Genomic DNA, 21,130 nt, shown 5'->3' with positions numbered 1-21,130 from the left:
CAGGGGACTCCGCAAGATGCTTCCGACCAGTATGGCGGAAAAAAACAATCTGAGGATCCCAGACGCGTGAGGGATCTTGGGTACAGTGGACGTCACACTAGGGATAGTATTACTGGCACGCCTGTGTCGACGCCCATTTTCGAGTTTCGAAAAACAAACTGTAATACTCCGCAGCTTCCACTAGATGTCGGCCTATGCACAGCATGTGATCTAAGCAGATTCCACAAGCCTCAGAAATATATATACACACACACATTTCTTTGATGTGCATGTCTAGCTAAGGTTCAGTACCTACCTACAGCTCACACCTTCCTCTTGAAAGAAGCTGGACTGCTCTGCCAAGGTCCAGAGTTAGTTCAGACCGATACTAGATCTACAAACCACTGGGATAGCTTACTAAAGTCTTACTACCAGTAGGACTTTAGGAAAACTCCCCTAACGACAGAAGTCTTCTTTGCTTCTTGCTTTAAAGTCACCTGTATTGATACCTCTGCGAATAATTGGATCCTATTTGGTAAAATATTCCTCCTATGGAGACGGCAGCTGAACACAAGGATGCTCCACAAAATGGCCGAAACGTGCACCTAGACTTAAAGACGTGAGGGATGTGGCCGTGTCAGCATCCGTTTTGATGGCTTTCAAAGCCTCACCAATTTTGGGGTCAAATAACTGGTCCCCTTTGAAGGGCATATCAAGCACTGTAGCTTGTACGTCCAGCTGAAAGTCTGTAACCTTTAACCATGCTTGCCGGCAAAGGACCGCCCCATTACTATTTGCTTGAAACCAGTCTCAACTCAGTCCACCGCGACTGGTAGGATTGGACCCTTCCTCTCCGTCATGCAGGAAGGTTAGCGCCTCTTTCCGCTAATCCTCTGGTAGATACTCCAGAATGGGGGTGGGCCATACAATTCCACATCTCTCGATCATAGCGCACCAGAATTGCCAGGTGCAGCTTTAAGCGCGTTTGCTCCTATGGATTGGATCTTTGTACCGATGGCATCAGCCTTCCTGCCTTCGTTATCTGGGGGTACCGAACATTTGGAGCCATAACCCAACCCTGCAATTTCCTTCCTGCTGCCATGGATAACAGACTCTGGAGTCAGCTATGTTGCTAAGCACTTGGGGAGAGACATCAGGTGCCCTACATTTTTTCCTAGCATCCCTTTCAGTGCTGGTTGTTAGGACAGTTTTTCCTCAAGTACAACTAAGGGCTTAGTAAAACCATTCAAATGAGACAGTACAGACTCCACTCTTAGTGTAAGGCTGTACCACTTGAGTACATGGTAGTTTAGACAGAGCAATGTATCACATAAGGGTAACCGTCGGGCAATAGTTAAAGCATACTCATGATTCTGTATGCCATTGTTTACAAAAAGGTAGGTGGTGTTTACAGAGATCACCACTAATCCATATTTGTGACAGAGTCTAAATGCCCCCATGGAGCAAGGGCTATAGGCACATTCATTTGTACATATAGGCACAGTACTGGCAAAAAAAGGAGCTTTACATAGTGCAAATTTATTACATTAAGCGAAAAATACAATCACGTAAGGGCATCTTGATACATGTGAGAACAGGAAACATCTAGAAGCATGTATCTTGAATGTATTTTACAATAGTTGATATGCAAAAAGAACAGATTATTCACATTTAGTCATACTTTGTCAAAACACAGGAGTTGTAGACTGAAAAGCATGAAAATAAGAAGAAAAGCAAAAAGAACCTAGACAACAGTCCATTGACAACAATTTGGTGAAGTGCAACATAAAAGGAGACTGCAGTGAAACAGGAGCGAGTCTAGTAAGCACTAATTTATAGTGTAAGCACACATTAGACGGAGAGAATCTTATCCTTCCATAGTCGAAGCAAGTCCTGTATATTTGAATAATAGTCTATTAACTATAGGTGACCAACCCTAGACCCAAGGGTTCACACTTCAAATTGTTGTCAATGTCTAGGTTCTTTTTGCTTTTCTTGTTATTTTCATGCTTTTCAGTCTACAACTGTGTTTTGACAAAGTATGACTAAATGTGAATAATCTGTTCTTTTTGCATATGGACTATTATAAAATACATGCTTCTAAATGTTATCTGTCTGTTCTCACAAGTATCAAGATGCCCTGCCCCGATTGTAGTTGGCCTGATATTTTTAGCTTAATGTAATAAATTTGCACTATGTAAAGCTCCTTTTTTGCTAGTACTGTGCCTATGTGCATGAATGAATGTGCATATAGCCCTTACTCCATGGAGTCATTTAGACTGTCACAAATATGGATTAGTGGTGATCTCTAAACACCACAACTAACTTTTTGTAAACAATGGCATACAGAATCATGAGAATGCTCCAACTATTGTCCGGCGGTTACCCCTATATGTGATACATTGTATACCTCAGGCTGAGGTTCCGCCTTTTTGGGCTGCCCCTTCAGTTTAATTAGCGTAGACAGAGCAGCCAGGCTCATCTTAAAAGGGAGAGAGGGCTGTAGAATCAGTACACATATGGTGCAAAGAAACACTATTGTAAAAATAAAGGATTCATTTAAAACAAGTAGACCAAGGTAAATCGGTACTATCAGAGACCATATCAAATTATAAAAACAACATCCTTTAGAGAACACAGACCAGAGCATAGACCCAATTTTGAAATCTAACAATATTGCTAGGCAAGTCTGAACTTTGCCTACATATTTCAGTATAGGGTACACCTATTCTTGGGGAGTAAAACCATAAGTTACTTTCACATTACTTTACAGTAATACAAGGGTAGTACTCCTGTCTGTTAAAGTGTGACGCTCCACAAGAAATCACTGAGTACATCAACTGAATATACTTTTCTGAATAGTGGAACACATTCTAGGAACAGCAAAAACCTACAACTCAGATTCAGGATAACAGTTATTCTAGGCAAGTTGGACCCTGGGGCGTCATATTCAAATGCAGTTGCTTAAATTCACAGACCAAGGGAAGCAATAACCTGTTGACTTATGTTTGCATGGCACACAGCTATACAAGGCAAGTAAAACCTCTATATACATTTGTAAGGAACGATCAACAACTTAAAAGGTAAGTATGACATAGGCATACTTCTACTGGATAGGCTAACAGTAAGTCAGGGGAAGCAAGACCCAATTGGGGATACAATAAACCAGCAGCATTACATTTGGGAAGAAGGGAACCCGATTCACAGGTGAGTAAGTTAACCCATCTACTTTGTTATAATGGCAAGAGATTCTAAGGAAAGACAGACTGAGAATACTTATTTAAGAAGGCATACAGCTTAGAAAATCCTATATATACACACTTTTCAGAATGGCAGAACATATCTAAGGTAAGTAATAACTTTTTAACTATTCAATCTGAGAGTTTAAAGTTACCAACTAACATTTTTACAAGCAAGTACACTTTTCAACACTTGGTTCTACTTTTCAAGGCAGACCCTTTACATTATCTAGCCATACCCAATTCTAGTACATGAGTTCTCTCAGAGGAAGAAGAGGGACCCTATTGGTCTAGGAGCCAGCAGTAGGCAGTGTGAGATAGGGCTCAGTTGCAGGCAAAAGAGTTCCTGAGGAAGACTGGGCAAACAAGTTCACTTTGAAAGTTAGTTACGGTCCAGGGACTACAGAGAAGACACCCTAGTAAAATTCCAGCAGTGGGCCTGGGTGAACTGGACGTGAGACCTACAATCACAGTAGCACTCCAAGGATACACAGGAATCACTAGAGACTGAAGGTAAGTAAATACCCCAGCCAACACAGTATCAGTGTTGCAGCAGGAAGACTTCAGGCTATGCAGCCAACAACCCGGTCAATGTATTCCTTTGACTAGAAGACCGGGCATTGGAAGGATGTTTGCAGCAGGGATCACAGAAGGCGGCTCCAGGAAATATTTTCCTGGCAGCTGGATGCAGCTCTGGATTTGGTGCCTTGTTCAGGAGCACAGAAGACCGAATATTGCTGGTCGGATTGTTGTTTTCAAGGTCCAGCACTCTGATAAAGGACTTTTTGGACTTGATTCACGCCTCTGGAGGTCCAGCAGGATGCCCACAAAGTTTCAGAAAGATTCGGAAGACTGCACCGCATAATGGCTCAGGTTCACCAGGTCGATTGAAAGGAAGGGTAACAGCAGGCTCCAGTTACACAGCAGGAAATCACTACAGCCTTAGTTTCTTACTAGTCCTCTTCGGTTTCAGCTTCCAGGTTTGGAGTTTTTATCAGGAACTACAACACAACCTCCGAATTCTCGCCCACGCATTTTACAGAAAGGGGCGGTCTGGCAGTTCAATCAGGACAGCCAGCCTTCTCCCCTCACATACATACACACCACCCCCACCACACTGGGAGTTGTTCCCTTTCAGGCAAGATGGAAGACAATAGGGTGCAGAGTTTTGACACCTCCCTCTCTTCCTGTCCTTCCAGACACTCTGTAGCAGGCCTCCCTCCAAAGACAAAAACAGCCACCGAGGTCGTTCCTGCCTGGAATGGCAGGGGAAGACCACAGGAAGAGCAAGCACACAAGAAATGGCGAAAAAAAAGGACCCCACCATTTTGGAAAATGGTGGCCCTTCTGTGCATTACTGAGGCCGAATTAACAGCCTGTGAGAAATAGAGACTAAAAGCCATAAAGGTAAAACCATGACCACCATCCATTCATGTAAAACTCGCAACTGTAACAAAATGTTACCAGGTAAGAAAGAGAAATTAACAGGGAACCCCAAAGGGTCCCCCCCAACCTAAGCCCAAAAGTTGTAGGAAACTAACTTCAACCATACAATATGGAGGGATATTAAAAAAAGGTCACCCATGAAAAGAGTAAAAGACTAGGTGAGGGGGTAAAAAGATTCCCCTTCACCTAGGGACAAGGTAAAATAGTTACCTAGTCAAAGCAAAAAATTCTGTGGTTGACAGGTCAGGAAGATTTATCATAGATATGAAAATCTTCCAACACCAGACCCCAAAAATGTCTTCATTAGGAGAAGGCCCTCCTCAACTTGGTCCAATGTTGGGATGGAAACCACTGAGCCATGCACTTTTGTTCATTAATGTCAAAAAAGGAAACCATCCTTGTCCTCCGAAACTGCTTAGAAGCCTTGGTCCAAGGGGGGAGGGGCGCATCAGCATAGGCCAAAGGGCAAAACAGGTACAGAACTATAACACTCAGGACATGGGGCGGAGGCAAAGCACTGCCTCTAGATAAGCCTTGCAGACAACCCACCCACAACCACACACAGAATAAAGGAGGAAGACCCTGTCCCACACGCCCATCCCCCCTGCCAATCCCCTGCCCACAAAACAGCCCCTCCACCCCTTTTTTGGGTTTGAAGTGTCACTTCAAAAGAGGCAAAATCCAGATTAGCAACAAAGGGGGAAAAAACAGCCAGCTGGCATTAAACTGAAGTGACAGTATTCTAAAATATGCTTTGTAAACATGTCCTCAACCTAACCAACAGATTTAAAAAAATGTTTTTAAATAAAACAAAAATAAAAGCGATTTCTGTATTCATTACACCTGTGCAAGCTAGTTGGACCATGAAGTTTCCCTTGCAAGTCTAAATGACAAACCAAAAAAACTGCAACATGCGGGTGAGCGCACTTAATTGAGAGTTCCAACTCAATATAGCTGTGGCGGTGCATAGATGGAGTTGGGGGTTCAGCATGTAGAAGGAATCAGTGTTACATGACCAGAACAATCCCAATTTTACAATCAACCAAGGCCATTTACATTAAACTTCAAACAACGGTCACTTTACCAACTGCTTTAATCTACAAGTCTAATTTTATGTGGTACAGTTAAATGGCAGCAAGTCAACCAGCCAGAATTACAATAAACTTGCAATTGTATCCTGTGTGCTAATGTGTAGGAGCGCTGTGGTGGGAATTCTTGACAGCTGGTCAACCCTCATGGTTCACAGCACAATTGTCAGGCTGGCAGCCTGAACAAATCCTTCCAAGTAGAGTTCCTCCTAAACTTGGGGTATCAGGTTTATGAATTCATGCTGGGTTTCTAAGCGCCTATTGGGCAAACAAACCGGGAAAACAATGTAGTTATTATTTGAGTTGCCTACAGAGTACCACCTGAGTTTCCACTTCTAATACTGGCACTGAAGTAGTCAGAACAAGTGCAGGTAGGGAGAACATTATTCTACTTCAGTATGGAATAGCCTTCACATACCTCAAGTACAAGCTTCATGAAAGGTTTGCCACGGTTAAAGTCAAATGGATACCAGCCAGGACTGACATTTACATACTGTACAATTGCTTGTCTGAGTAGTTTGTGAAAGGTGGCCCGTGCTAGAAGAGTCATTCCTTGAAACTTACCCAGCTACCAAGATTTTTCATACAGAGAGCCAGAAGCAAGCAGCTGGCTGCCAGCTTGGAGGCACTTTCCTGGATGTAGTCATATTCCTGCAGAGTGAGTTCACAGATGAAGCGTGCCAACGTCAGGGTCTCCATATTTGCATGTGCACACTGCAAGTAAGAGCAGACTTCAGTGTCAGCAAACCAAAACTACAACCCCCGCCCCCAAGCAAATCAATAACCGGACCACAATAAAATGCAGACTGTGCCAATAATGACCACACACAACGCTCCCAAAACCAACAGAGTTAAAACAGATAGCATCGTGCATCGTCGTTTTTCAGAACTTCACAACAAAAAAAATGCCACATCCTTGAATTTGGGTGCAAATGTTCACGCCAGTTTAATGAACCCTGTTAAGTCTCTCCAGCTAAAACTCTGCAAATAGCCATCTGCGGAAGGCAACAGCCTCCTTAGACAACTCTGGTGACGGATGAATCCCATCAAAACATTTGGCGAGACAAAAGTTGTACAACCATTAGCTAATGCATTGAAATATAACCAGAATGAGCCAAACCAGTCAATGTTAAGAGATCGAAGGAAGACTCCTAAACCCCTTGGGAAGCCAAAGCCTTGTGCACTAGCCAACCCCTTAACAGCCAAATGCACCAGTCAGCACTTCCTGATGCAGCTTCTTTACAGGATTGCCCAATTCTAAGTGGATACTAAGAATGCCAAGCACTAGTGCAGCTACAGTCATTGTGGTCTTTTACTTCTAACAGAGACCCTCAGGTGGGAGACATGGGGAGGTCCGTTATAAGGCTTTCATGTGAAACTTGCTGGTTCAACCTTTGATCAGGAATCCCCACTAAAGTAAGGAACAAGTTACTTACCTGTAACTGTTGTTCTCCAGCATGGGTCTGGCATGGATTCACATGCTCATGAATATTCCCCGTCGTCAGGCTGGGAATCCTCGGTAAAGAAAAAACCAGTATCAGTTTCGTTTCTGATCTGTCTTTCGTAGTAATAACCAATCACTGGTCTCTGCGTCATACTGACCACAGCCAATGACTGCCCTCTACCTAAGCACCGCCTCTGGCAGCCATCTTCAGATTTGGAAGCACGTGAAGTGGCAGTATGACCAAGTGAAGAGCCGCAGAGGGGTAGGCGGGAGGGTTCGCATGTGAATCCATGCCAGACCCATGCTGGAGAACAACAGTTACAGGTAAGTAACTTGTTCCTTCTCCAGCATGGGGTCTGGCATGGATTCACATGCTCATGAATAAAGAATACATAGCAGTACCCACATGCACAACCACGGGAGGTGGCAAAGGCTCAACATTAAGCATCACATCAAACTCAACATTAAGCAATCTTACCTCCTCACCAGGCTCACCTCAGGCGAACAGGTTGCGCAGCACTGCTTGGCCGACCCTGGACTCCTCCCTGGAATCCCGATCGACGCAGTAGAATTTCGTGAAGGTGTGCGTCGACCTCCACGTAGCAGCCCTGCAAATGTCCAGCAGGGGCACACCAGATAGGAACGCCGTGGTAGCTGCGATCGCTCTGGTGGAATGTGCTCTCGGACGGCCAGGCAGCGGTCGGTTTGCCAACCGGTGACAGTACATGATATGATATGGTATTTGTAACGCGCCTATACACAAGTGTTTCAAGGCGCGACGAGGCAGGGAGGGAGGGAAACAAGGGGAAGACAGACAAACGATCCTACTAGGCCAGGTGTCATTCAGATCGCGCAAGTGCAGAGGTAAGGGGAAAAGGAGGAAGTGCAGGGGGAGGAGGTGGGGGGGAAGTGCAGTACAAGGTAAGTAGCGTCAAAAATAATAAATAATAAATAAAAAGGGCCAGCTGGTGGCAAGTGCGAGGTAAGTGCAGAGCAAGTGCTGGGAAGGGGGCTGTAGGGATACAGTGACAGTCGCACAGTGCAGGGGGAGCCAGGGAGGCAGCCGGAGAGCCACCTGGAAATGGAAGCCTTCGAGAGAGCCTTCCCCTGATTGACAGGTCCAAAGTTCACAAAGAGTTGTGACGTCTTCCGAAAACACTTTGTGCGATCCACGTAGAACTTCAGCGCTCTAGCCGCATCCAGCGAGTGCAAAGTCCTCTCAGCCGGCGACGAAGGAGACGGGAAAAACACAGGCAACACCAAGGGTCCGTTGAGATGGAAGTCCGACGGCACCTTGGGCATGAAGGAGGGGTGCGTCCTGAGCACCACCCTCGTGTCGTGAAAAGTCAAGTACGGGGCCTTGCAGGAAAGGGCCTGGATCTCTCCCACCCGTCGTGCAGAGGTGATGGCCACAAGAAACGCTGTTTTCCACGACAGGAACTTCAACGGGGCCGAGTGCAGAGGCTCCAACGGAGGTCCCATGAGCTTGGTCAGCACCACGTTGAGCTCCCACGCCGGGGCCGGAGCCTTCACCGGCGGGAACGATCTGAACAGTCCCTTCATGAACTCTTTCACCAGACGATGAGACCACAAGGACGTCCGCCCCGTGGTTCTGGTGTATCGGGAGATCGCAGCAAGATGAATCTTGATGGACGCGTGTGCCAGTCCAGCTTTGGCCAGCGTCAACAGGTACGGCAGTACTTGGGGAGCCGTAATCCTTAGAGGGTTAATCTTCTGTGCGTGGCACCAGACAGAGAACCTCTTCCATTTGTGTCCGTAGCATTTAAGAGTCGAGGACGCCCTGGCCTTTGCAAGAACCTCTCTGCAGTCGGCCGGTATGTCGTATCCTCCAAACTATAGCGCTGCAGGAGCCAGGCCTGCAAGTTCAGCGACTTCGGGTCGTGGTGGAGGATGGCGCCTCCTTCCCTGGAGAGCAGATCCGCGTCCACTGGCAGCTTGATTGACGGGGACGCTGACAAGTCCAGAAGGTCCGGGAACCATATCTGCCTCGGCCACGCAGGTGCGACTAGGATCATCCTGCACCGTGACCTCTTGAGCTGGTTGATGAGCCGGATCAGTAGTGGCAATGGAGGGAACGCGTATAGGAACAGGCCCGCCCAGGGGAACGAGAAAGCATCGCCCATACTCCTTGGCTGGGGAAACCTGCTGGCGAACCTCCGGCACTTGGAGTTCGTCGCCGTTGCGAACAGGTCGATCTGGGGTGTGCCCCACCGTCGGAAGAGGCGATCCACTAGATCCTGCCGTAGTTCCCACTCATGGCACGAGCGCAGCTCCCTGCTGAGTGAGTCGGCGATGGTGTTTTTTATCCCTGCCAGATGAAACGGCACCAGAAACATCCTTTGGGCGACGGCCCAATGCCACAGGTCCTGCGCCTCCTTGGACAGTGCTGGGGACCTGGTTCCGCCCTGTTTCCTGATGTAAAACATGGTGGTGGTGTTGTCGGTGAAGATCCTCACCACCTTGCCCTTGAGGGACGGAAGGAAGGACCTGAGGGCCCAGAACACTGCACGGAGCTCCAGGACGTTGATATGGAGGGACTTCTCCGTCGGGAGCCAAAGGCCTCTCGCGTGCAGATTTTCGGTGTGCGCTCCCCACCCTTCCAGGGAGGCATCCGTGGTCACTGTCTCCTGGTGGTCTGGGGTCTGGAAGTCCATGCCCGCCGTCAGATGCACGCGGGTGCCCCACCACCGGACCGCTCGGCGGAAACTCTCGTCGAGTGTGATCCTCTCCTCGAAGCCGCCCGTCGTTTGGATCCAGCGCGCATCCAGGAACTCCTGCAACGGGCGCATCCGGAGCCTGCACATGGGAATGAGGTAGATGCAAGAAGACATCATTCCGAGGAGGGACTTGATGGACCTCACCTTGGCCGCGTCAGAAACCAACATCCGCTGTACCTTGCCCAGGATGGACCTGGTCCTTTCCTCCGACGGGGAGGCCAGAAGGGACACTGTGTCGAGCTTCGCTCCCAGAAACAGTGCGTTTTGCGCGGGTACCAGGTGGGACTTGGCGTAGTTCACGGAGAATCCCAGGTCCGTGAGAAGTTGGACGGTCCTTGCCGTGTGCTCCACGGCGAGCTCCCTCGTCTTGGCTCGGATGAGCCAGTCGTCCAGGTAGGGGTAGACGTGGATCCCCTCGCGGCGCAGCTGCGCCGCCACCGGTGCAAGGCACTTGGTGAATTACCCTGGGTGCCGACCGTAGTCCGAAGGGGAGGGCTTTGAACTGGTAGTGACGCCCTTGGACCACAAACCTGAGGAATTTTCGGTGCCCCTTTAGGATGGGAATATAGAAGTAGGCATCCTCCAAATCCAACGACGACAGGAAGTCTCCTTCCTCCAGCTGACCAGACGTCGCAGGTCTAGGATGGGGCGCCATCCTCCCGTCTTCTTCTTCACGAGGAAGTATCTCGAGTAAACTCCGGAGCCCCGAAGCCTCTTTGGGACGAGTTCGATGGCGCCCTTCCTGAGCATCGCCTTTACCTCCAGGAGAAGCTGAGGGACGTGAAGCTCTTTCCTGGCCACGGGGGGGGGGGACGCGCGGGCACCTCTTTGAAACTCGAGCGCGTGGCCCCGGGCTAAGGCGTCCAGCACCCAACGGTCGGTGGAGATGGACTCCCACACGCTGACGAAGCTCGCCAGCCGGCCTCCCACCGGGGTGCTTCGGTGGGGGCCCGACCCCACGGCCGGTTCAATCCTGTTTCGACGAGGCTTTGCCGCCTTGACCTCCTTGGCGACGACGGCGGGGTCCGCCAGACTTGCCTCGTCCTCTGTAGGCCTACTGAGACGACGAGCGGGCCGCTTGACGGTAGGTGGAGAAACCGCCGCCGGAACCTTTGGAGGCGCCCTTGCCTCCGCTGCTCCGAAAGGGCGTCCGTCGTTGCTGCAGAACCCCAAGGGCCCGGGCCGTCTCAGTGTCCGCTTTAATGGCCTGAAGGGAATCGTCCACTGTTTTCCCAAACAGGTTGTTCCCATCGAACGGCATGTCCAGGACTCTGGTCTGTACGTCTTGACGGAAGTCCGTAGCCTTGAGCCATCCACGCCGCCTAAGGCACACACCGTTGCCCAACTGGCGAAACCCAGTGTCGGCGATGTCTGTCGCAATAGTGATGGCGTGGTCCGACGCCACCTCACCTTCCTGTAGGATCTCCAGGGCATCCGCCCTCTTGTCGTCCGGTAGGAAGTCCAGCAGGGGAGCCAGTTTGTACCATAGCTCCCTGTCGTAGCGGGCCACGATAGCCAAGGCGTTGGCCGCTTTAATCGTCGTCGCTGCAGACGAGATGACCCCGAGTCCCATAGCGTCCAATTTCTTTCCCTCGCCGTCCGGTGGGGAAGTCGATGTGGAGGCCGCACCCCCCCCCCGCTTTCTTCCTGGCCGCCGCGGAGACGACGGAGTCCGGGGTAGGCTGCGCCCGGAGGCACAGGGGGGCCGCGTCCGGGACTTCTTCTCGTACCGGTCTCTTCGAGCTGGCGTCGTGGAAGGGTTCTTGAGGAGGGCGAGGCCCTCATCCCAAATGTCGTCCAGTAGAGGCACCGCGAGGACCGTCTTCCTCTTGGCCTCGCGCCGTTGATAAAGGAATCCTTCCTTTTTCTTCTCCTCAGGGCAGAGTTGGAAAAGCTCGGATGCCCTGGCGATCATGGAGTGGAACGATCCAATCTCGTCGGGCGGAGAAGCCCTGGTGGGAGGTGACGACGGTAGATCCTCGTTGTATACCTCGTCGTCCGTACCCGTCGCTGCCGTGTCAGTCCCCGTATCATCCCCTCGGGTGGACGGGGAGGAGGGCTGGACGGGGCGCGACGGCTGAAAAAGAGGTGGAGGGTGAATCCTTCTTTTCTTGGGCGGGGGAACACCAGAAGGTCCCGGATCCCCCGACGGGAGAAGTTCCTCCGTCGGCAACGGTAGTCTCGTCCTTATCTCTGAGCATAAGGACTGTATAGCCAACAAAATGGCCGCCGAGTTGTCTTGCGGCACTGGCAGAGGGGAATTTGACGGGCGATCAGGGGCCCCGTCGGCACCCTCGACGATGTCGTCGTCACCTGCGTCGGGATCCATCCCGACGGGCCGGTCTTCTTCCACGCCAAGGCCGTGGCTTAAGACCTCGATCAGCTCTTCCTCCGAGGTTGAAGCCGAATCTACGACGACGCCCTGCCCCCCCCTTTTTCTTCCCCGCCGGGGATTTCACGGGGGTCCTATCGATGGGCACAAAAGAGGACTCCCTCCGAGGTGGCAGGGAGACTCTGAGCCCCGAGGTCGCCACCACTGGTGTAGCCTCCACAGGCTGAGCCAGGGCCGCCGCGACAGTATCGATAGAGGGCTTGGCCGGATGGATTAAGGCCTTCACCACCTTAGGTGCGCTCACCGCCTTATCCTTGAGGGGGGGACACTGCCTCGCTCCCCCTCCGATGGGGCCTTCGAGCTCGACTGGGGCCTCTCCAGGAGCTTCGCCGGGTGCTCGCCCTTCCTCTTACCCGACCCAGAGCGTTGGCTCGTGGCTGAAGGTGCCTGGGAGGGTGCGCCCTGCCTGGCGCCCGTAGAGCCCGACCGTTCGGCGCTCCCGGTTCCAGCGGACTCGCGGTGCTTGGCCTTGTGTTGGACCCCCGTCGCCGGGGCGTCCTCAAAGGTCTTAGAAGACCGCTCGGATTTCTTCCTCTTCTTCTCGCCTGACGGGCTCTTCCCTTCCAGCCAGTTGGCGAGACGTTGATGGCGGTCCTTCATGGTCCGCTCCGACATATTGCCGCAAAACGCACAGTCCTTCTCCACGTGCGTCTTGTCCTCATGTAAGCAGTAGAGACAAAAGGAGTGTTCGTCCTCCTTAAAGACGTTCTGCAGCTGGCATCCAGGGCAGATGGCATTACCATCTTGAAGTGTTTAAGGGGCAGGGAGAGGAAAGATCCAACTACCCTCAGATCCGCCTTGTTGTTCATGGGTACTGTGAATATTCTGCAATAGTAACAAGAGCCCCTTTCCTGAAGAGACACCAGCTCCACTGCACGCATGCTCCCGAGTTGCAATATCTCCCTCATCATTAATGGAGAGCCAATCTGCAGCAGTGAAGGAAGGGGTGGGAAGGTGAAGACCACAGAGGATCGAGGGATTCTCGACTAACACTTCCAGCTTTTCAGAAATGGAGTCAGCCAACGCAACAGGAGTGTTGTGGTCCCTGACCTGAACCTCATTGCTGGTCATCAGATGCAGGAGTGGAGGGAGGAGGGGGGGTCGGGGGAGGAGGGGAGGTGCAGCGTGCCAGCATCTCAGGCTTCTTGCACCTAGGTGGGTAGAAGAGCTGGATAGCCCCTTGGTGATAGGCCCGGGAGAGCCACAGGCATTGCACTGGTATCAGGGTCAGAGAAACCCCTCCCAGCCAACAGTGCCCCAGGAAATGAGTCACCGTGCTTGGATGCCTTACTTAATAGGCCTACCATGTTGTGCCTTGAAGATTTTACCACAAAGTCCTTCAGATGACCCCGGCGGAGATGTATCGAAGCTCTAGCTCAACTGAAACAAGGGATTTGTAAGAAAGCGTAGTGAGGGCGCTGCATGCATCCCACCGGTGATCAGGCCCCAGACACTCATGGCAAGCGCACAGTGGTCTGATGCCGGGAAGGAGCGATCGCATGAGGCGCACATGGTAAAGTCTCCCACGACCGACTTGCACCTGGGGAGGCGAGGCAACGAAGGGTGGTTAAAAAAAAAAAAAATTAAAGCTACTCTGGGAAGCACACAAAGCACGCCCTGGAACTGCACCAGGTCTGTTCCCATCAGAGCAGAAAAGGCGCTGGTAGGAGGGTCCACATCCAAGCCACCCACAAGTATGAAGGAGACAATGTATCGGGAGCCCTCACCAATAGCCATCAGCCAGCAAGAAAATGTGTGCTGTGTTTGTGGAAACTTGAGGGATGAGTGACTATTTCAGTGCTCAAGTTACAGTTGTCCATGCATTACAAGGTCATCCAGTCTCATTCCTTCCACCCCTTCTTTCCCATTTACTACAAATCCCCGTCCTGAGCAGAAAATGGGATTGGTGGCCTCAGTGAAGAGCTCAATTAATTCCAGACTAGTATGTTACACCTTGTTTTGGCCACAACTTTACTGTCTTTTACAGAAGGATCTCGACACCTGATAAAAGGTTCATGCTCACTTAGATCCATTTTCAGGCTTATCAAAAGTAAGCTAAAACGCCTTTGATCAGAATACGTAACTGGACAGGAGCTGAGAAGCAACCTCTATGAAGAAATTAGCTTCCAGTTGTGCATGTGACTTTGGTATCCCTAGATGTACCACTGGGAGTTTAGGGCGTTCAAAGTGTCTGTATACCCACAAACCCGACTTACCTTTGCAAACCTCCGCAGGAACCGATACGAGATTGGAATATTAATATCGAAGTCAAGCCTCCTCAGGATTTCCATTTCCATGGAGATGATCTCTTCCCTTTTGTACGCATCATCGCAGATATACAGGAAGTCATCCACACAGGGTGGGCAGCGTTCCTGTTGAAAAAAACAGGATAAAGAGGTGCTAGGAGTTAACCCTGTATGGTTTACAAACTTTAATGAAGACATTTTTTGTTTGATTATAGCCCAGTTGCAGTGATACAAGTATTAATCTAGAGACCGGAGTCCACCAAACTAATAACCCCAACTCCGCCCATTCAAGTAAAATAAACAAAATATGTACAATGGGCAGAATATAATTTGGCAGAGGTGCATTCCACCCAAGCAAACGTACAGTTGAAGGTTGCATCAATTCATCAAAAGGGTAATCCAAAAAAGTTATTGCCACAGCAGTACTAATAGCAAAGAAGCCCACAGAATATGTATTCTTCGGGGCTGTTGAGTAAGAGCCTGTGTGCACTAGTGTACAGCGCGAGATGACCTCTGCAGCCTGCAAGAATGCAGCCAACAGTATGCAGTCTTTTGTCCATGATAAATAAATGGCAGGAAAAAGACTACATACTAAACAGAACCAAGAACTGTGTTGCATGTTGGTTCAAAAGCAGACTTTTGATGTTCACTGAAAACCCCAATCAGCGCAGCTCGCATTGCCCCCTCTGTGAAAGCAGTGCGAAAAAGCCAATCAACAAAATATGGAGCAACATGGACAGAGCACATTCGCAGGTGCTCCACAAGCAGGGTGGTCTTAATGCTGACATGAATCAGAAGGGCAGGATCCTAAACTAGTAATTGCTTGAAACAAGGATCTTCAGTGTTTTGTTAGAATTGGCAGGTGGAAATAAGAGCAGTTCTGCTCTATAGGCGCAAAGACAACCCCCTTCTGAACAACCAGGATGTTCTGCAAAGTCTCCATTCTGAAAGTATTTTTGATCATGTATTTGTTCAAACCCCACAGGTCCACGACAGTCTGGTGCCCTTTGCAGGGTTTAAACCCGATTTGCTGGGCAGCTCCTGGATAATCGGGCATTATACAGTAGGTATGCTTCACCTCTGGATATCTAGGTGCAAGTACATATAGAGTCGTCAATCTAACTTTAACATGAGAGCCAATCTATAAATGTGTTCATTATATAGGACCCGCAGATTCGCAAACGTCACTAAGTGGTTTGTGTGGCGCAAGGAGTCAATGGTAGATCCAGATGGTGGTTGGCATCAAGCCAACCAGTCTCTTCTAAGCTAGAACCAGTAACTAAATATCTTTCAGCAATTTCAAACTCTTTCCTCAGGAGCTTTTGCGATCAAGGATGAACCTGCAGTAGAACTCATCGGGGGAACACCAATGGAATCCTTCATTCATATCCACAACATCTACTTGAACTGAGATGGATGCTCTTTGGGCACACCACATCCAAACCGTGTTATGTGGGCAGGTTTCGGCCGAGATTGCTCATCTCCCTTGATAGAAGGGGATTCACACTTCCCGCTGTAGCCTGCCTGATATTGCCAGATGGTGAGCCAAGCCGCCTGCATACACAACACACCTTCAACGGGTCTGTTAATCCCAGGTCCAAAACTGTGGCTCTGCCTGTGATCTTCCACACTTCTTTGCCCATTTTGGCCAGACTCCTAGGTCCACAGTCCGACTTAACTTCATGCTAGCTGGGGATGACCCAGATCAGTAGTGGCCAGGCCAGTTCCTTGATGCCAAACCCTGAACTACTTTGCAGTACTTCCTACCCTGGTAGTTGAGCCTTGCTACCAGCAAGGAGTGGTCAAGACAAATTCCAATCGAAACAAGCCTGTTGCCTCAGGTTGCAAATCCCGACCAAACAACTTCAAACCGGCCGACAGGCCTATGAGTGAAGTGCTCTTATGGGCTATCGGGTTAAAAGTGGCCTTTTGCGCAATGGACTTGACCTTCCCTCGATTTGCTTTCCTGAGTAACCAACCCCTTCAAGCAGAAAAAACGGTTTTCTAAACTTTAAGATCTATTCTACAACCTGGACCCTTCTAGTATGAGACTACTTTGTGAGGTTCACCACGAACCTCGGTATTAAAAAAAGGAAATTGCGATAACCTGTTAATGGTTAAGAGGAAACTAACTGCTGAGAAGGTAGCAACAGGGCTTTCACAATCGAAGGGAGGCTTCCCCCTTCTTCAGACCGAGAATGGTTGCAATCAGTGCTCCAGTTTTGAAGTGGGAGAATTTTACTCCCTATTTTTTAAAGTTGGTAATAAAAGATATTTTTAGGGAGTACAAATCTAAGTCCAATGCCCAATGGGAGTATTTTATAAGCAGGTAATAAACTGGAAAATTGAAATATTTGTAATAATTTCCTTTGCACCTAGTTATTCATATACATTAAAAGATACTGGTTTAAGTCTTCGAATCGGGCAATAAAAATAGTTGTTTCTTCCTGTGGTACTATGTGCTCTACCAGTCCAAAGACATCTATGGTGCTGTGATCAATGGGTGAAAGCAGGAGTAAGGTCCTATGTACGTTTCCTTTGGTGGGAGTAGTTTAGTATTTTCCTATTTTTAGGGAGTAAAAGCGGTCAATGCATCCCTCATCTGTAGGGCTGGTTGCAACGGCTACTATGCTAATGACACCGATTCCTCTGACAAGTCAGAGTGGGGTATCGTCAAAGTCGGTGTCCAGTCATTATCTCGAAAACAAAATGTCGAATTACAATAATGTGGAAACAATGTCGAAAACAAAAATGTCGAATTGTTTTTTTTTTAATTTACATGTTTTTTTGGGGTTCCGGTGGTAAAAAAAAGGGGTTAAACATATAAAAAAAATTAAAAAAGGGGGGTTGGGGGTAACCCCCCCATTTCGAATAAAAATCAACAAAAAAAAAAAGAAATTCGACATTTTTGTTTTCGACTTTATTTTTTCGACATTATGACTTTCGACATATTTGTATTCGAGATTATGACTATAAACCGTCAGTCTTCTGAACATGCGTTTCTGTACACTTCGCCAAGGCGACGCTAGAGTTTTCCTACCATTTATTACAGAGTAGCAGGAGCAATGGGCACTTATTGAAAAATGAATATAGGGCCCAGCATACAAAGACCCCAGTATCTACCTCCATCTGCTCACTCTTCACCAAAGTCACATCGGGAGGAATAGGGGCCATTAAATTGTGTAAATTCGAAACTGGTTTACAGGAACTTCTAGAAACAGGATGTGCACCTGGAAGTGGTTCCCCGAATGTTGGTCTGGATCAGTTTCCAGAAGTCACTGCACAAAACGCATTGAACACAGACCACTGATATGAACTCTGAGGAATAAGTGTAGGGGGGGAGGCGACACTCCGTACCAGGCGTGCAGGGCGCAAGAGCAGCAGATTTTAATGGACACCTTTGGCAGGAAAAAAGGAAACTAGATACATGCCTTAACCATAAGTGTACTTAATCCTCTAACATGTTTGCATGTGGACTGCATACAGTATTATCCAACACTTCTAATATGCAGATCCTAGAGTAGCCGCATGCTTAAAGGATATGCAGCCTATCTGGAATCAGAAAGAGCCAGGACACAGTGCAAGACATTAAATCGCACATTCCAAGAATAAATGTTGCCTGCGGATTTGGAAGAGCAGAACACTTCAAACAACCAGATTTGGCCTACAAAGGAATATGGTAAATAAATCACCTCAAACTTTGAAGAGATGAGAATTGCTGTGGAGCCAATGAGCTGCAACTTTTCCCTCATACTAATTGCCACTGCCAAGTAGTGATCGACCAGCTTCACAGCCAAGTACAGCGTCTCGTGGTTCAGCTCAAAGTTTTCCTGAAAGAGAAAAAAACTGCCATTACTTTCTGCAAAACTTGTTCAAAAATAAACTCTAAGAAGGGCTACAGGACACAGTAAATTGCACTTAAACTATGCTGCACAACATGCTCCCGTCCAAGCCATTTCTGGAACATCCCTCAAATATTGAGATATGTGGACTGGGAGAGATTTATAGTATAGTTTCAAAAAACTGCTGCAGCCAACCCCCACCCCACCTAGAAAACGTATAGTACGGTCTGAACAGAATGTAGTTAGATTGTATGAGCATTTGGAAAGCAATGGGCCATTAGGCTATGAGGATTCGAGAAGTGCAGGCTGCATTTAGGAAGATAAGTGCTCAATTGTATCAAAATGCGTGGAAGTATTTCGGCGTGTAAACCTTTTTGCCCTTCTAAAGTTTATTTCTCTCAATACAAAGATTTAACTTTCGGGACCATCAGGTTCCCGCCAAAGCATCAGAGATTAGTGGATAGCAAGAACTGTACGCACGACGCGTTGATTAGTGGGAAGGAAATTCAGTTGCAAGCAGCTATCCAATACAAACAAAACTACAATGCTAAGTGGGCATCCTTTGGTAAGCCATTCACGTATTTGGTGCCCAGATATAACCCCATGAGTGCCTGCCACATGTAAAAGAACCATAGTATGCCCAGGAGCAGAGTAAAAGCAAAAGCTGTCAAAAAAATAAATAAATAATAAATAAAAATAAAACAGCATGGCGGGGTGTGGTTAGGCTGCAACATTTAATCGAATTCTTTCTATATTTTGTAAATTGTACAAGGTATTCAAAAGCCAATGGAAGAGGGACAACATTCTCCAAATGCAACTATACAAAACCCAGTGAAAGGGGCACCACAAACCTGCTACGTAATTACAACAGAGTTGCCGCTTATCAAAGGGGGTATAGGATTGTTCCTAGTAATACTCCAGATTGTAAACATTTGAATTTCATCTTTGTCCAATAAAGTAAATCCCCTTCATAGTCTAAAAGTTGGAACACTTCCTCCCTGCGGATGTCAATGAAAACCATAAAACACATTTCAGCAAACCAAAGCTGAACGTTTCAATAGGAAGAGCTCCCAAGCCATCATTAGCTGCAGACATTGGGAATTAAAAGCAAAGCCATGGTAAGTACAGGCCTCAAAATGTGCGCTTGCCATTGGCGGGTATCCTGTCAAAGTTTCGATGCAAAAGGGTCGAATGACAAAAGGGTCGAGTCAATTCGACCGTAAACAAAAAGGATCGAATTTTTTTTTTAAAAAAATATTGTTTTTGCTTTAGTACACCAAAGACGAGGGTTTGGGGAAGGTCCCCACCTCCCGAAAAAATAAATTAAAAAATAAAAGACCCTTTCAATTCGAGACTTTGACCAAGAACCCAATTGGCGAGTAATCGGCTGTTGGTTTAAGAAATGGTGTGCTGTGGCGAAATAATGGGGCAGCTCATTTGCAACCTTTTTTTTATCTCTGGTTTAGTAGACTCGAGGTATAGAGGCTTAGGCGTGCCGTCCGTCTCAACAGCAGAGAACCAAAAACAAAAGAAAACCTACATTTAAGGACGGGACACGGTTTCTTGATGTGAACACCCACAGGTTTCTGCATTAAAACTTGGCAACGATTGATTGCGCCAAAGCAGGGACCCAGACTTTGAGATCCTGAATTTGCCTGAAAGGGGCTGAATGAATGTCTGCTGGAGAAGCCCAAATTAATGAACTAGGGAGCAAACCGCGACTCACCTGCACTTCCACCATCCAGTCGATGAGGATCGCCCGCATGTCCTTGCTAATATCATGCTGCTTCAAAAGGTAATTTGGCATCACAAATTTTTCCTGTGGGAGAGAATTAAAGGCAGTATTAGGAACTACATTGCATCCAGCGAGACATTGCAAGCGCTAGCCCTACCAGGACCACTCCTTTCAAAGAGGTGCTTTGCAGTGGAAAAGGATCATCACAGATTGCTCAACCCAACAGTTCGATTTTTAAAGTGTATTACCCTTCAACTGGCCTCTGGCAAGGCAAGTACATCTCAAATCCATGCACCCTCCTTTCTATTACACACATCTTTTTAGTTTGCATTGACCGTAACACTTTGCACGCCAAGAATATTTACACTAGTTACCAGTAGGTGAGGTAACAAATTAGCAGATTAAAATGGGCACTGTGTTGCCATCCGCAACACAAGGCGTCAAACATCATGTAACCAATTACCAATTTGGAAAAACAGCAATCAGCCACATGTAAACGCTACATCATCCTTTTACAATAGGCACGTGGGCCCACAACCTTAAACAGCTGTAAATACACCCCTCCCCTCCTTATCCCCCAAGCATCCCACAGAGCAAAACCTTACCCGTTTCTCTAGTTATAAAGGCCAAAAATAAAACGTGCATACACAAATGCAAAAGAAATTTCACAGGGATGTTTTATCATCTAAATGATTCAAAATTAACTAAGGGATTTGGCAAGTGCAGCAACGGACCAGTGTGCTGCATTTATGAACTGGACCACACTGCTACATGGAAGGTCCTAAAATCACGCAAGCAGCCAGCTCTGGAGCTTCTCCCAAAGAAATGAACGAGGGAGATGTCACTTAGCCCACGGCCCAGGTAAACCTGAATATCGCACAGTGGCTCAAAAGACAGCAATGGTGATCGACAGTAATGGGTGAACAGACAAATTAAAAACGCAAGAAAATGAACTCAAGAAAATGATTGGGAGAACAGGCA

The 21,130-nt window shown here is 48.0% G+C and overlaps 1 protein-coding gene across 2 annotated transcripts in view; it reads right to left on the bottom strand.

Annotated features, from left to right (window-relative positions):
• Positions 1–21,130, bottom strand: part of CCNB3 (cyclin B3) — a 252,761-nt gene that overhangs the window by 36,896 nt on the left and 194,735 nt on the right. For both annotated transcript variants that reach the window (XM_069648671.1, XM_069648670.1), the window contains exons 7-10: positions 20,141–20,233; positions 18,265–18,402; positions 14,543–14,698; positions 6,317–6,466 (exon numbers count right to left, since the gene is read on the bottom strand). In XM_069648671.1, coding sequence (XP_069504772.1) covers positions 6,317–6,466; positions 14,543–14,698; positions 18,265–18,402; positions 20,141–20,233 — 537 coding nt within the window. The remainder of the gene's footprint in view (positions 1–6,316; positions 6,467–14,542; positions 14,699–18,264; positions 18,403–20,140; positions 20,234–21,130) is intronic.

Source organism: Ambystoma mexicanum, chromosome 2q (assembly GCF_040938575.1).
Source record: "Ambystoma mexicanum isolate Mex_15411 chromosome 2q, UKY_AmexF1_1, whole genome shotgun sequence".
Classification (NCBI taxonomy): domain Eukaryota; kingdom Metazoa; phylum Chordata; class Amphibia; order Caudata; family Ambystomatidae; genus Ambystoma; species Ambystoma mexicanum.
Note: the sequence above shows the minus strand (reverse complement) of the source record. Positions and strands in the feature narration are given on the sequence as shown.